At 52.1% G+C, this 15,036-nt stretch overlaps 1 protein-coding gene across 1 annotated transcript; it reads right to left on the bottom strand.

Annotated features, from left to right (window-relative positions):
* Nucleotides 1–1,019: 1,019 nt before the first annotated feature.
* On the bottom strand, nt 1,020–11,752 carry LOC144677232 (uncharacterized; the record flags this gene model as incomplete). The annotated part of the gene is made up of 7 exons (XM_078537411.1): nt 11,553–11,752; nt 8,104–8,242; nt 5,601–5,683; nt 4,182–4,346; nt 3,089–3,298; nt 2,112–2,276; nt 1,020–1,197 (listed from the first exon to the last, which is right to left on the bottom strand). Coding segments are annotated over exons 1-7 (1,031 nt in total), but the record flags the coding sequence as incomplete, so codon positions are not given.
* Nucleotides 11,753–15,036: the final 3,284 nt, after the last annotated feature.

Genomic DNA, 15,036 nt, shown 5'->3' with positions numbered 1-15,036 from the left:
GAGGTTTGGCTGCTGCCTGTGTTGTTGAGGGAGGGGAGGCGGAGAGAGAGAAAGAGAGGTCGAAACGCTAAGTGCGATGACAAAGTGTCCGAGGGTCAGAGACAGAGAGCGGGGCCAACTCAGAGTATGTCCCGATCCCACAAACAGGACCTCCATTTATATAGCGCCTTGCACAACCAGTAGAAAACGATTATTTATACCTAAACGTTAATATCAGTTTTAATGTTCAATATTTAAATTCGCTTAATATTTAATAAACATTAAATTTAATATCTAAATGTTACAGGTTTACGATGAGCTAGTGGAACCCTCATTCCCAGAGAGCGGTGAGGACAGTGTCATGGGGTATTTTTGAGGCAGAGGTAGGCAGGGTCTTGACTCACGAGTGGGGTCAAAGGTTATGGCGGGTTAGGCGGAATTTAGGGTCGGTGCGACAATCAGATCGGCCATGGTCTCTCGGAATATGGCGGAGCAGGGCCCGAGGGGGCTGAATGGCCTCCTCCTGTTCCTAATTCGCCTGTACGTACAGTCAATGAAGCACTTCTGGAGGAGCAGTCACTCGCTGTAATGTAGGAGATGCAGCGGCCCATTTCTGCACAGCAAGCTGCCGCGAGGGCAGGTAGGAGGCCGGACATCCTGAGGCGAGTAACTCACCTCCTGACTCCCCCCCATACTCTGTCCGCCATCTACAGGGCACAGGTTTGATCCCTGGAGGATGGAATGCCAACGCTTTCACCTTGCGGAGAATTGGCTTCTGCGAGAAACCCTTCCAAACCCACGACCACGACCATCTAGAAGGACAAGGGCAGCAGACACATGGGGAACACCACCACCTGCACGTTCCCCACCTAGTCACTCACCACCCCGACTTGCAAATTACATTGGCTGCTCCTTCACTGTCGCTGGGCCCAAATCCTGGCACTCCCTCCCTTACAGCGCCGTGGATGTACCTACCCCACACGGAGCCCTCATTCAGGGTTAAGCCCAACCAATCCAGCTGCTGAATCTATGCTCCTTACCCTGTGGTTCTACTGATGTTGTGGTTCTCCATGTTGTCTCCCGGACTACAGCTGTCGTCGGGGTGAATGGGAGAGATCCCAGTGCCCGCGTTGAGCTCGGTGTGTTGGTGTCGCCCACAGGCATCGCTGGGCGAGTGCCAATTTGGTCCTCGGTAGTTGGAGTGCCGGCTGCTTCTCCCTGCTGGGGATGTGCCGAGGTTTCACCGTGGCCTGTTTTGGGGGTGGGGGGAGAGAGAGAGGTCAGTGGGGTCCATGTGACGAGACAGAACCCTAGAGAGAGGAACATTCGGCCCATCTGCTGAACCTTTATAAAACGCTGGTTCAGCCTCAACTGGAGTATTGTGTCCAGTTCTGGGCACCGCACTTTAGGAAGGATGTGAAGGTTTTCGAGAGGGTGCAGAGAAGATTCACGAGAACAGTTCCAGGGGTGAGGAACTTCAGTTCCGTGGATAGGTTGGAGAGGCTGGGGCTGGTCTCCTCAGACAAGAGAAGGTCGAGAGGGGATTTGAAGGGGGGTGTTCGAAATCATGAGGGGTCTGGACGGAGTTTATAGGGAGAAACAGTTCCCATTGGCGGAAGGATCGAGAACCAGAGGGACACAGATTGGAGGCGATGGGCAAAAGGAACAACAGCGACTTGGGGAGGAACTTTTTCACGCAGCGAGTGGTCAGGATCTGGAATGAACTGCCTGAGAGTGTGGTGGAGGTAGATTCAATGGAGGCTTTCAAAAGGCAATTGGATGATTATCCGAAGGGAAAATATTTGCAGGGCTTCGGGGAGAAGGTGAGAGAGCCGGTCCAGCTGAATTGGTGTCTCAGTGAGCCTGCACCAACAGGACTGGCTGAATGGCCTCCTATTGTTCTATGATCCATTCTCCCGTTCCATCCCCCTGTTTCCGGTCGATTGGCTCTCCGAGAGACGCCCATCCCTCCTCCACAATCCGATCACAAACAACAGACAACTCTGGGGGGGAAGATGTTTCACCAGCAGCAGCGCAGTAACAGCAGTGACAGGAACCACCCGACAGGCACGGCCGGTATCGAGCATTGGTCTGCACTCGGACCCTTACCGTGACGTCCCTCTGACCCTTACCCTGTGTTGAGTCTGCATGGTCGCTGCTCGGTCCCTGGCCTGTGCTGGTCGCTGCTCTAGAGGTGGGGCTGCCAGTTGTTGGTGGTTTGGTTGCTCTTGTGTCGCTGGCGCTGGATTGCCTCTGGGGCTGGTCGTCTCTCGCTGGTTTATGTTGGTTCCTTGTGGCTGTTCGAGAAAATACGTTAGGCCGATGGTGTCACTACATCCCTCCCCGACCCAGGGCCCAGCACTTACTCAACTCAGTACCTGGCGAGGAAAGAAACTTTCATTCCTATAGCGCCTATAGCGACCTCAGGGCTTCCCAAAGTCCCTTTACGGCCAACGAACCACTTTCGCAATGTCGTCACCGTTGCACTCTGGGAAACACGATGGCCAATTGGCACACAGCAAGATCCCACAAGCAGCGGCGGGATACCGAGCGCGCCGTCTGTTGGGTGGGGGATAACCATTGGCTTCCTCCTATTCCTAATTCGCCTGTACGTACAGTCAATGAAGCACTTCTGGAGGAGCAGTCACTCGCTGTAACATAGGAGACGCAGCGGCCCATTTGTGCACAGCAAGCAGCCGCGAGGGCGGGTCAGAGGGCGGACATCCTGAGGCGAGTAACTCACCTCCTGACTCCCCCCCATACCCTGTCCGCCATCTACAGGGCACAGGTTTGATCCCTGGAGGATGGAATGCCAACGCTTTCACCTTGCGGAGAATTGGCTTCTGCGGAGAAACCCTTCCAAACTCACGACCACGACCATCTAGAAGGACAAGGGCAGCAGACACATGGGGAACACCACCACCTGCACGTTCCCCACCTAGTCACTCACCACCCCGACTTGCAAATTACATTGGCTGCTCCTTCACTGTCGCTGGGCCCAAATCCTGGCACTCCCTCCCTTACAGCGCCGTGGGTGTACCTACCCCACACGGAGCCCTCATTCAGGGTTAAGCCCAACCAACCCAGCTGCTGAATCTATGCTCCTTACCCTGTGGTTCTACTGATGTTGTGGTTCTCCATGTTGTCTCCCGGACTACAGCTGTCGTCGGGGTGAATGGGAGAGATCCCAGTGCCCGCGTTGAGCTCGGTGTGTTGGCGTCGCCCACAGGCATCGCTGGGCGAGTGCCAATTTGGTCCTCGGTAGTTGGAGTGCCGGCTGCTTCTCCCTGCTGGGGATGTGCCGAGGTTTCACCGTGGCCTGTTTTGGGGGTGGGGGGAGAGAGAGAGGTCAGTGGGGTCCATGTGACGAGACAGAACCCTAGAGAGAGGAACATTCGGCCCATCTGCTGAACCTTTATAAAACACTGGTTCAGCCTCAACTGGAGTATTGTGTCCAGTTCTGGGCACCGCACTTTAGGAAGGATGTGAAGGTTTTTGAGAGGGTGCAGAGAAGATTCACGAGAACAGTTCCAGGGGTGAGGAACTTCAGTTCCGTGGATAGGTTGGAGAGGCTGGGGCTGGTCTCCTCAGACAAGAGAAGGTCGAGAGGGGATTTGAAGGGGGGTGTTCGAAATCATGAGGGGTCTGGACGGAGTTTATAGGGAGAAACAGTTCCCATTGGCGGAAGGATCGAGAACCAGAGGGACACAGATTGGAGGCGATGGGCAAAAGGAACAACAGCGACTTGGGGAGGAACGTTTTCACGCGGCGAGTGGTCAGGATCTGGAATGAACTGCCTGAGAGTGTGGTGGAGGTAGATTCAATGGAGGCTTTCAAAAGGCAATTGGATGATTATCCGAAGGGAAAAGATTTGCTGGGCTTCGGGGAGAAGGTGAGAGAGTCGGACCAGCTGAATTGGTGTCTCAGTGAGCCTGCACCAACAGGACTGGCTGAATGGCCTCCTATTGTTCTATGATCCATTCTCCCGTTCCATCCCCCTGTTTCCGGTCGATTGGCTCTCCGAGAGACGCCCATCCCTCCTCCACAATCCAATCGCAAACAACAGACAACTCTGTGGGGGGAAGATGTTTCACCAGCAGCAGCGCAGTAACAGCAGTGACAGGAACCACCCGACAGGCACGGCCGGTATCGAGCATTGGTCTGCACTCGGACCCTTACCGTGACGTCCCTCTGACCCTTACCCTGTGTTGAGTCTGCATGGTCGCTGCTCGGTCCCTGGCCTGTGCTGGTCGCTGCTCTGGAGGTGGGGCTGCCAGATGTTGGTGGTTTGGTTGCTCTTGTGTCGCTGGCGCTGGATTGCCTCTGGGGCTGGTCGTCTCTCGCTGGTTTATGTTGGTTCCTTGTGGCTGTTCGAGAAAATACGTTAGGCCGATGGTGTCACTACATCCCTCCCCGACCCAGGGCCCAGCACTTACTCAACTCAGTACCTGGCGAGGAAAGAAACTTTCATTCCTATAGCGCCTATAGCGACCTCAGGGCTTCCCAAAGTCCCTTTACGGCCAACGAACCACTTTCGCAATGTCGTCACCGTTGCACTCTGGGAAACACGATGGCCAATTGGCACACAGCAAGATCCCACAAGCAGCGGCGGGATACCGAGCGCGCCGTCTGTTGGGTGGGGGATAACCATTGGCCCCGGGACACCAGGTCAAACTCCCCCCCTACCTTCACCCCACTCCCTGCCTAGCCCGCTTATCCCACCTCCACCCTTCAAAAAACAAAACGACGCGGAGCTTTTTTTACACTCGCCGCGGAGCCTCAGTTTAATGCCCCTCATCTGTCTGAAGGCACCTCGGGCAGTGCGGCACTCCCTCGGCACTGCACTGGGAGCGGTCAGCTCGAGTGACTGAAATGGGGCTTGAACCCATGACTTTCTAACTCTGCGGGGGAGAGAGCGCTACCCACTGAGGCACCACGGATAGGGGTTACTTTACGTAGAGAGCATCCCTGTGAGACATAGAGACGGAGTGTGAACGGAGAGAGATCAGGGATATGTGTATGATAAACTAACAAGGAAGGCTCCCTTTATCGCAAAGTGTAAAAGTAGGGAAGTCTTGCTACAACTGCATAGCCCATTTGTAAGACCCCACTCAGACTCCCGTGTACCGCTTCGGTCTCCTTAGCAACAGTTCGGAGAAGGGTCACTCGGGCTGATTCCCGGGACGAAGGGGGGGTTTGTCTCGTGAGGACGGGTTGAGCAGGTTGGGCCCCGTAGCCATCGGAGTTTCGAAGAACGAGAGGTGTCCTCACTGAGACGTCCAAGATTCTGAGCGGGGGTCGACAGGGTGGATGCTGAGAGGATGTTTCCCTCTCGTGGAGTGGGGTGGGGTGGGGGGAATCTAGAACGAGAGAGGGGGGGCCACGGTTTTCAAAAATCAGGGGGTCTCCCACTTAAGACAAGATCTTATTGAATGGCGGAGCAGGCTCGAGGGGCCGAATGGCCTTATTTCTGACCCTCACTGCACACTCCCCATCTACTCAATTTAAACGATGAAACAAAACCAACCGAAATGGCATTTTAAAGGGCTTTAAATTACAAAAAGAAACTTCAGCTTTCTCTCCTGCTCAAGAATCATGGAAGGATTGAGTTGGATAGAAACCTTTATCGATGCGTTTCATCAGCAGCTTTGCCCAGGCCTTCTGTGGGTCCACACACACGGAATCTCCGCCTTGTAGTTTAAACCTGTGAAGGAAACCAATTTCCGGGGTTAGTGTAACTGTAACACACACACACACACACACACACACGGTACAGATCACAGTTAGTGCAGGTTCAGCCCCCACTGCCCTTCACCTGCCCCATCCGATCAGCAGCATCGCCCCACCAGAGGGACTGAACTGAGGGCAGGGGGCAAATCACCGGAGGGCGGCACCAAGGATTCAAAAAGGAGCTTTTGGTGGGTTCAGATGTAGGTTAACAAACAGCAGTGTTTGATGGAGACAAGTGTCGAGGGAGCTTTACTCTGTATCTAACCCCGTGCTGTTCCTGTCCTGGGAGTGTTTGATGGAGACAGTGTAGAGGGAGCTTTACTCTGTATCTAACCCCGTGCTGTACCTGTCCTGGGAGTGTTTGATGGAGACAAGTGTCGAGGGAGCTTTACTCTGTATCTAACCCCGTGCTGTTCCTGTCCTGGGAGTGTTTGATGGGGACAGTGTAGAGGGAGCTTTACTCTGTATCTAACCCCGTGCTGTACCTGTCCTGGGAGTGTTTGATGGAGACAAGTGTCGAGGGAGCTTTACTCTGTATCTAACCCCATGCTGTACCTGTCCTGGGAGTGTTTGATGGGGACAGTGTCGAGGGAGCTTTACTCTGTATCTAACCCCGTGCTGTACCTGCCCTGGGAGTGTTTGATGGAGACAAGTGTCGAGGGAGCTTTACTCTGTATCTAACCCCGTGCTGTACCTGTCCTGGGAGTGTTTGATGGGGACAGTGTAGAGGGAGCTTTACTCTGTATCTAACCCCGTGCTGTACCTGTCCTGGGAGTGTTTGATGGGGACAATGTAGAGGGAGCATTACTCTGATTCTAACCCCGTGCTGTACCTGTCCTGGGAGTGTTTGATGGGGACAGTGTAGAGGGAGCTTTACTCTGTATCTATCTCCGTGCTGTACCTGTCCTGAGATTGTTTGATGGGAACAATGTAGAGGGAGCTTTACTCTGTATCTAACCCCGTGCTGTACCTGTCCTGAGATTGTTTGATGGGGACAGTGTAGAGGGAGCTTTACTCTGTATCTAACCCCGTGCTGTACCTGTCCTGGGAGTTTTTAATGGGGACAGTGTAGGTGGAGCTTTACTCTGTATCTAACCCCGTGCTGTACCTGTCCTGGGAGTGTTTGATGTGGACAGTGTAGAGGGAGCTTCACTCTGTATCTAACCCCATGCTGTACCTGTCCTGGGAGTGTTTGATGGGGACAGTGTAGAGGGAGCTTTACTCTGTATCTATCCCCGTGCTGTACCTGTCCTGAGATTGTTTGATGGGGACAGTGTAGAGGGAGCTTTACTCTGTATCTAACCCCGTGCTGTACCTGTGCTGGGAGTGTTTAATGGGGACAGTGTAGGTGGAGCTTTACTCTGTATCTAACCCCGTTCTGTACCTGTCCTGGGAGTGTTTGATGGGGACAGTGTAGAGGGAGCTTTACTCTGTATCTAACCCCGTGCTGTACCTGTCCTGGGAGTGTTTGATGGGGAGAATGTAGAGGGAGCTTTACTCTGTATCTAACCCCGCGCTGTACCTGTCCTGGGAGTGTTTGATGGGGACAGTGTAGAGGGAGCTTTACTCTGTATCTAACCCCGTTCTGTACTTGCCCTGGGAGTATTTGATGGGGACAGTGTAGAGGGAGCTTTACTCTGTATCTAACCCCGTTCTGTACTTGCCCTGGGAGTGTTTGATGGGGACAGTGTAGAGGGAGCTTTACTCTGTAACTAACCCCATGCTGTACCTGTCCTGGGAGTGTTTGATGGGGAGAATGTAGAGGGAGCTTTACTCTGTATCTAACCCCGCGCTGTACCTGTCCTGGGAGTGTTTGATGGGGACAGTGTAGAGGGAGCTTTACTCTGTATCTAACCCCGTTCTGTACTTGCCCTGGGAGTGTTTGATGGGGACAGTGTAGAGGGAGCTTTACTCTGTATCTAACCCCGTGCTGTACCTGTCCTGGGAGTGTTTGATGGAGACAGTGTCGAGGGAGCTTTACTCTGTATCTAACCCCGTGCTGTACCTGTCCTGGGAGTGTTTGATGGGGACGGTGTAGAGGGAGTTTTACTCTGTATCTAACCCCGTACTGTATTTGTCCTGGGAGTGTTTGATGGGGACAGTGTAGAGGGAGCTTTACTCTGTATCTAACCCCGTGCTGTACCTGTCCTGGGAGTGTTTGATGGGGACAGTGTAGAGGGAGCTTTACTCTGTATCTAACCCCGTGCTGTACCTGTCCTGGGAGTGTTTGATGGGGACGGTGTAGAGGGAACTTTACTCTGTATCTAACCCTGCGCCATTCTAACTGCCCACACTGGCACTCAGTGAGGATGGCAGTGGGGTTTAGGTGAGCGACCGGGTTTTGCACATGTTGAAATAAGACACAACAATGGAATTGATCTCAGACACACTCACATGACCGCTGCTTGCTGACTGCCACAGACTGGGACATTTTTATAACTCCTTTGGAACCGGTTGAAGTATTTTGAATTCACCTCATTTTTCTCGTAACCCGGGCAGCAGCCATTTCCAGTCTCGGACTTAGCCGCCCAAGCTGTGAGGGAAAACAAAACCAATTTGGTGAACATCACTCAACAAGGAACACCATCTGCCAACTCCCTGGCATCATCACACCAGTTAACGCCAGTTAACGCCAGTTAACACCAGTGCAAGATCATCAGGCAAGAACTGGGGTATCGGAAATCCCAGAGGGAACCCTGAGGACCCTCATTTACTCAATTATTTACCCTGCCAACACCATTTGAAATGTTGCTAGGGTGTGTCCCTGACCGCTGATTGACTTCCATTCCTTTCGGAGTGACCTGCCCTTGGCCTGAAACTGAACTGGGTGAGCCATGTCAATGCCGTGGCTCCAAGAGCAGGTGGGAGGCTGGGAATTCTGCAGTGAGTAACTCATCTCCTGACCCCCTCCACCTCCCCCCTCGCTTCCACAAGACTCAGGATTGAAGGTCCAGTGAATTCAAAGATGGAACAATCATCAGAACAGAAGAAAACTGTAACAGGGCCCGAGGCCCCTAACCAATCTCCCCTTGAGTACATGTTGTAATGTGCCTTTAAGGGAAAGCAGCGTGACATCAGTAGAAGGGAAGTGCGTCACGTGACCCACTCTGTTTCACTTTGGCCTGTGAGCAGACCACAGCACGTGCAGCTCTGCCGCTGATATCTTCAAGTTTTCTACTTGTCTGCATCAGGGGGAGGCAATGGTGCAGTGGTATTGTCGACTAGACGCGTGATCCAGAGACCCAGGGTAATGTTCTGGGGACCCAGGTTTGAAACCTGCCACAGCAGATGGTGGAATTTGAGTTCAGTAAAAATCTGGAATTAACAGTCTGATGATGACCATGAAACCATGGTCAATTGTTGTAAACACCCACCTGGTTCACTCATGCCCTTTAGGGGAGGGGGTCTGCTGCCCTTACCCGGTCTGGCCTACATGTGACTCCAGACCCACAGCAATGTGGGTGACTCTTAAACGTCCTCTGAACAAGGGCAATTAGGGATGAGCACCAAACACTTGCCTGGCCAGCAATGCCCACATCCAATGATGTTTTTTTTTTAAAACCATTCTATTGCGCCTAGTGAGCTCTCAATGTGTTTAGCCAATCCATTATGAGCCATAAGTGCTTTTATATCATTATAAAAACATAACAGTACACACCAGTGATTCATCTCCTGACTCACTAAGCCTGCCATTCGGCCCTTCGAGCCTGCTCCACCATTCATTATGACCATGGCTGATCATCCAACTCAATAGCCTGGTCCCGCTTTCTCCCCGTACCCTTTGATCCCTTTCCCCTCAAGTGCCATATCTAACTCCTTCTTGAAAACACACGATGTTTTAGTTTCAACTGCTTTCTGTGGTAACGAATTCCACAGGCTCACCACTCATTCTTCAAGGTTGCTCATCCACAATCCTCAGGGGTAAGAGAATTCCAACGGCTCACAAGCCTTTGAGTGAGGAAATTTCTCCTCGTCTCCGCCCCCAATGACCGGCCCCTTATCCCGAGACTGCGCCCCCGTGTTCTGGGTTCCCCAGCCAAGGGAAAGCAACCTTTCCAAGAGTTCACCTTGTCGAGCTCCTTCAGAATCGTGCATGGTGTCACCTCTCATTATTCTAACCTCAGAGAATATCGGCCCAATTTACTCAGCGTCTCGTCATAGGACATACCCTCTCACCCCAGGGAGCAATTTAGTGAACAAAACCTTGTTTACCTATGGCCCGGAGGAGGCATTCAGACCTTTTGATATGATAATCAGGGGCCTAATTCCTGCTTGAGGCCCTCCCCACCCCCCCTCTCCAACATTGGCCTGTTCTGAGGGAACTTGAAGCCAGGGAAATGCCTGTAACTAAGATTGACCTAAACGAGGAGCAGGAATCCACCACTGTATCTCGCTTCTACTGCACCCCCAACTCCCCTGCCGACAGGCTGCATTGCAGCCAATTTATTGCAGATGATGCAATGATAGGTGGAAAAGCAAGTGATGAGGAGGAGACAAAGAGTCTGCAAAGGGATATGGACCGGTGAAGAGAGTGGGCAAAAACGTTCAGGTTGGAGTACAATGTGGGACCGTCGGAGACTGTCCGATTGGCAGGAAGGATAAAAGAGCAGGATGTTATTGAAATAGAGTTGCAGAATGCTGCGGTGCAGAGGGATCGACCGACTACATGAGTCACCAGAAGTTAGCACACAGGTAGAGCAAGTCATTCGGAAGGCAAATGGAATGTTCACCTTTATTGTGAAGGGAATGGAGTATAAAAGTAGAGGAGTCTTGCTACAAACTGCGCAGGGCATTGCAGTATTACGTGCAGATTTGGTTTCCTTCGTTAGGAGAGTTATATTTGAATTGGAGGCGGCCCTATGCACATTCAGCCCTCCATGGGTTGCCTTCTGGTTGAAGGGCTTGTCTTATGAGTTAAGAGTTGAACAGGAATCTAGAACCAGGGGGGTCACAGTTTCAGAATAAGGGGATCTCCCATGGAAGACGGAGATGAGGGGGGAATTTCTTCTCTCAGGGGGTCGTTAGTGTTTGGAATTCTCTCCCCCCCGGAGAGCAAGCGGACGCACAGGGGTCACTGAATATATTCGAGGCTTGAGTTAGAGGGATTTTTGATTGACAAGGGAGTCGAGGGTTATGGGGGGGGGGGACAGACAGGCAGGATAGTGGGGCTGAGACCGCACTCAGATCAGCCACAGGGTCTTATTGAATGGTGGAGCAGGCTCGAGGGGGGGGTAGGTGCGAATGGCTACTTCTGCTATTCTGCCTTCTGCGCTTTCTTAGGTCCTTTATGTCCCTCGCCAATGCCAGCACTCATCCCCCCCCTCCGCCACCCGGACCTCCTCTCACTCTCCTGACCGCAACGCACTCCCGGCGCGTGACCCACTCATTGCCGCAGTCAGTGCTGTTCGCGGGATCGCGCTGTGCGCAAATTGGCTGGGCCGCGTTTCCTGCATCGCCGACGCAATCGCAGTTGGAAAGAAAGAAGGTTCTTCACCGGATTCCGCAATGCAGTCTGTCGGTGGGGGGTGGGGGTGGTTAGTGGGGGTGGCAGGTGATTGGTGACGGTCCTGTGCTTGAGGAAGGCACTACAGGAATGAAGCCCACCTCTCTAGCTCCCCTCGCTCCTCCCGACCCTGCTCTCCGGACCCAGAGACCTCGCAGGGTGAACTCAGCGGCTCCCTTGTCGGGCACTGCCCGCGTGGTGAGCCCGGTGGTAAGGTGGAGAGCTGGAGGAAGCTCAGGCTGCAAATCAGAAACACCCACTGACCAAAAAAAAAATAAATAAAAAATACCCAACAAATTCGATCAAACGGCAGGAGAATTAAAATTAGACTGGAGCTCACCTGACCCGGGTAGCAGTATCGCCAAGGCAACCAGCGCCAACAGACCAGGGGTGTCCGCCTGATTCACTTTTCCATAGCTCAAGCTGTACATTTTTGCATCAGAGGAGCTGAGGCTTTGACTCCTGAGGAGCAGTGAGTCTAACTCTGCTCCCAATGAGTTCGGCACTTTCTTTTAACATAATCGCCACTGAGGGACTTTCCAGCATCAGCTCCCTATGTCATATGGAGCGAAATAAACACAGCAAATGCTGCTTCCTGAATCTTCTCAGGCATTACACTGCCACTTGGAGGACTGAGGAAGAAAATTCCAGTGAAGTAAGTGGCGAGGCTGTTGCAAGTTCGATAGCAGAGCGGTTGGTTAATTGGGTTTGCATTCCACGTGAAAGGACCAATGATCCAGGGTTATGATTTCAAATCCTCCAAATTAAGCCAATAAAATGCAGAATTAAAAGATCCATCAGTAGTGGTCACTACTGGAGTGTTGTTTAAAAAGATAAGCCCTGTGGAGAAGGCTTGTGACCCACAGCAATGTGTGTGACTTCCCTCTGAGATGGTTACTCAATTGGCTTAAACTGCTACCACAGGCTATAAGGATGAACTGGATCAATCGAACTACAGTGGCAAACTCAGCCCTGACGATCCTGCAAAGTCCCCCTTACTAACATCAGGGGGCTAGTGCCAAAATTGGGACAGCTGTCTCACAGACTGGTCAAGCAACAGCTTATTTAGTCACCCTCACAGAATCATTCCTTATAGGCAATACCCCAGACACCACCATCACCATCCCTGGGTATGTCCTGTCCCACCGGCAGGACAGACCCAGCAGAGGTGGCGGCACAGTGGTATACAGTCGGGAGGGAGTTGCCCCGGGAGTCCTCAACATCGCCTCCGGGCCCCATGAAGTCTCATGGCATCAGGTCAAACATGGGCAAGGAAACCTCCTGCTGATTACCACGTACCGCCCTCCCTCAGCTGATGAATCAGTGCTTCCTCCATGTTGAACACCACTTGGAGGAAGCACTGAGGGTGACAAGGATGCAGAATGTACTCTGGGTGGGGGGACTTCAATGCCCATCACCAAGTGTGGCTCGATAGCACCACTACTGACCGAGCTGGTCCAGTCCTAAAGGACATAGCTGCTAGACTGGGTCTGCGGCAGGTGGTGAGTGAACCAACAAGAGGGAAATACCTCCTTGACCTTGTCCTCACCAATCTACCTGTTGCAGATGCATCTGTCCATGACGGTATTGGTAGGAATGATGACCACACAGTCCATGTGGAGACGAAGTCCCATCTTCACATTGAGGATACCCTCCATCATGTTGTGTGGCACTATCATTGTGCTAAATGGGATAGATTTTCAACAGATCTAGCAACTCAAGGCTGGGCGCTGTGGGCCATCAGCAGCAGCAGAATTGTACTCGAACACAATCTGTAACCTCATGGCCCAGCATATCCCCCACTCTACCATTACCATCAAGCCAGGAGATCAACCCTGGTTCAACAAAGAGTGCAGGAGGACATGACAGGAGCAGCACCAGGAATACCTAAAAATGAGGTGTCAACCTGGTGAAGCTACAACACAGGACTACTTGTGTACCAAACAAAATAAGTAGCAAGTGATAGACAGGGATAAGAGATCCCACAACCAATGGATTAGGCCTAATCTCTGCAGTCCTGCTACAGCCAGTTGTGAATGGTGGTGGACAATTATTCTCACTGGAGGAGAAAGTTCCACAAATCAGCCCACGTTCAATGATGTGGGGGGGTGGGTGGGGGGGGGGGGGGGGGGTGGGAGGTGAGGGGGTGGTGGGGGGGGTGGTAGGGGCAGCACATCAGTGCAAAAGATAAGGGCTGAAGCATTTGCAACAATCTTCAGCCAGAAGTGCCGAGTGGATGATCCATCTTGGCCTCCTCCGGAGGTCCCCAGCATCACAGATGCCAGTCTTCAGCCAATTCGATTCACTCCATATGATATGAAGGAACAGCTATTGGATAGTGCAAAGGCTATGGGCCCTGACAATATTCCAGCAATAGTATTAATAGTATTGAAGACTTGTGCTCCAGAACTTGCTGGGCCCTTAGCCAAGCTGTTCCAGTACAGCTACAACACTGGCATCTACCCGGCTATGTGGAAAATTGCCCAGGTGTGTCCTGTACACAAAAAGCAGAACAAATCCAACCCGGCCAATTACCACCCCATCAGTCTACTCTCCATCATCAGTAAAATAATGGAAGATGTCCAGTGCTATCAATCGGCGCTTACTCAACAATAACCTGCTCGCTGACACTCAGTTTGGGTTCTGCCAGGGCCACTAAGCTCCCAACCTCATTACAGCCTTGGTTCAAACATGGACAAAACCGCTGAGCTCCCGAGGTGAGGTGAGAGTGACTGCCCTTGACATCAAGGTCGCATTTGACCGAGTGTGGCATCAAGGAGCCCTAGCAAAACTGGAGTCAATGGGAATTGGGGAAAACTCTCAACTGGTTGGAGTCATACCTAGCACAAAGGAAGATGGTTGAGATTCCCACCTCCAGGATATCTCTGCAGGAGTTCCTCGTAGTGTTCTAGTCCCAACCATCTTGTACTGTTTCATCACTGACCTTCCCTCCATCATAAGGTCAGAAGTGGAGATGTTCGCTGATGATTCCACAATGTTCAGCACCATTCGCGACTCCTCAGATATTGAAGCAGTCCATGTCTAAATGCAGCAAGATCTGGACAATATCTAGACTTGGGATGACCAGTGGCAAGTAACACTCGTGCCACACAAGTGCCAGGCAATGACCACCTCCAATAAGATAGAATCTAACCACTCCTCCTTGACATTCAAGGGCATTACCATTGCTGAATCCCCCACTATCAACATGCTGGGCCTTGTAGATGATGGACAGGCTTTGGAGACTCAGGAGGTGAGTTACTCTCCACAGAATTCCCAGCCTCTGACCTGCTCCAACCATCTTCCTTTGTGCTAGGTATGGCTTTCACCAGCGGAGAGATTTCCCCCGATTCCCATTGACTCCAGTTTTGCTAGGGCTCCTTGATGCCACACTCGGTCAAATGCTGCTTTAATGTCAGGGGCACTCACTCTCACCTCACCTCTTGAGTTGAACTGGACCAACCATATAAATACTGTGGCTACAAGAGCAGGTCAGAGGGTGGGAATTTTGTGGAGAATAACTCACCTCCTGACTCCCCAAAACCTGTCCACCATCTACAAGGCACAAGTCAGGAGTGTGATGGAATACTCCCCACTGCTGGATGAGGGCAGCTCCAACAATACTCAAGAAGATTGACACCGTCCAGTACAAAACATCCCACTTGACTGGCATCCCATCCACCTTAAACATTCACTCCCTCCACCACCGATGCAGTGTGCACCGTCTAGAAGATGCACTGCAGGAATTCACCAAGTCTCCTTCAACAGCACCTTCCAAACCCGATATGGTAACGCTGGGTCAGTTCACTATCTGATTGGCCATG

Source organism: Cetorhinus maximus, unplaced genomic scaffold, assembly GCF_964194155.1.
Source record: "Cetorhinus maximus unplaced genomic scaffold, sCetMax3.hap1.1 HAP1_SCAFFOLD_2330, whole genome shotgun sequence".
NCBI lineage: Eukaryota > Metazoa > Chordata > Chondrichthyes > Lamniformes > Cetorhinidae > Cetorhinus > Cetorhinus maximus.
The sequence above is the reverse complement of the archived record's forward strand: the minus strand, read 5'-3'. Positions and strand labels throughout refer to the sequence as shown.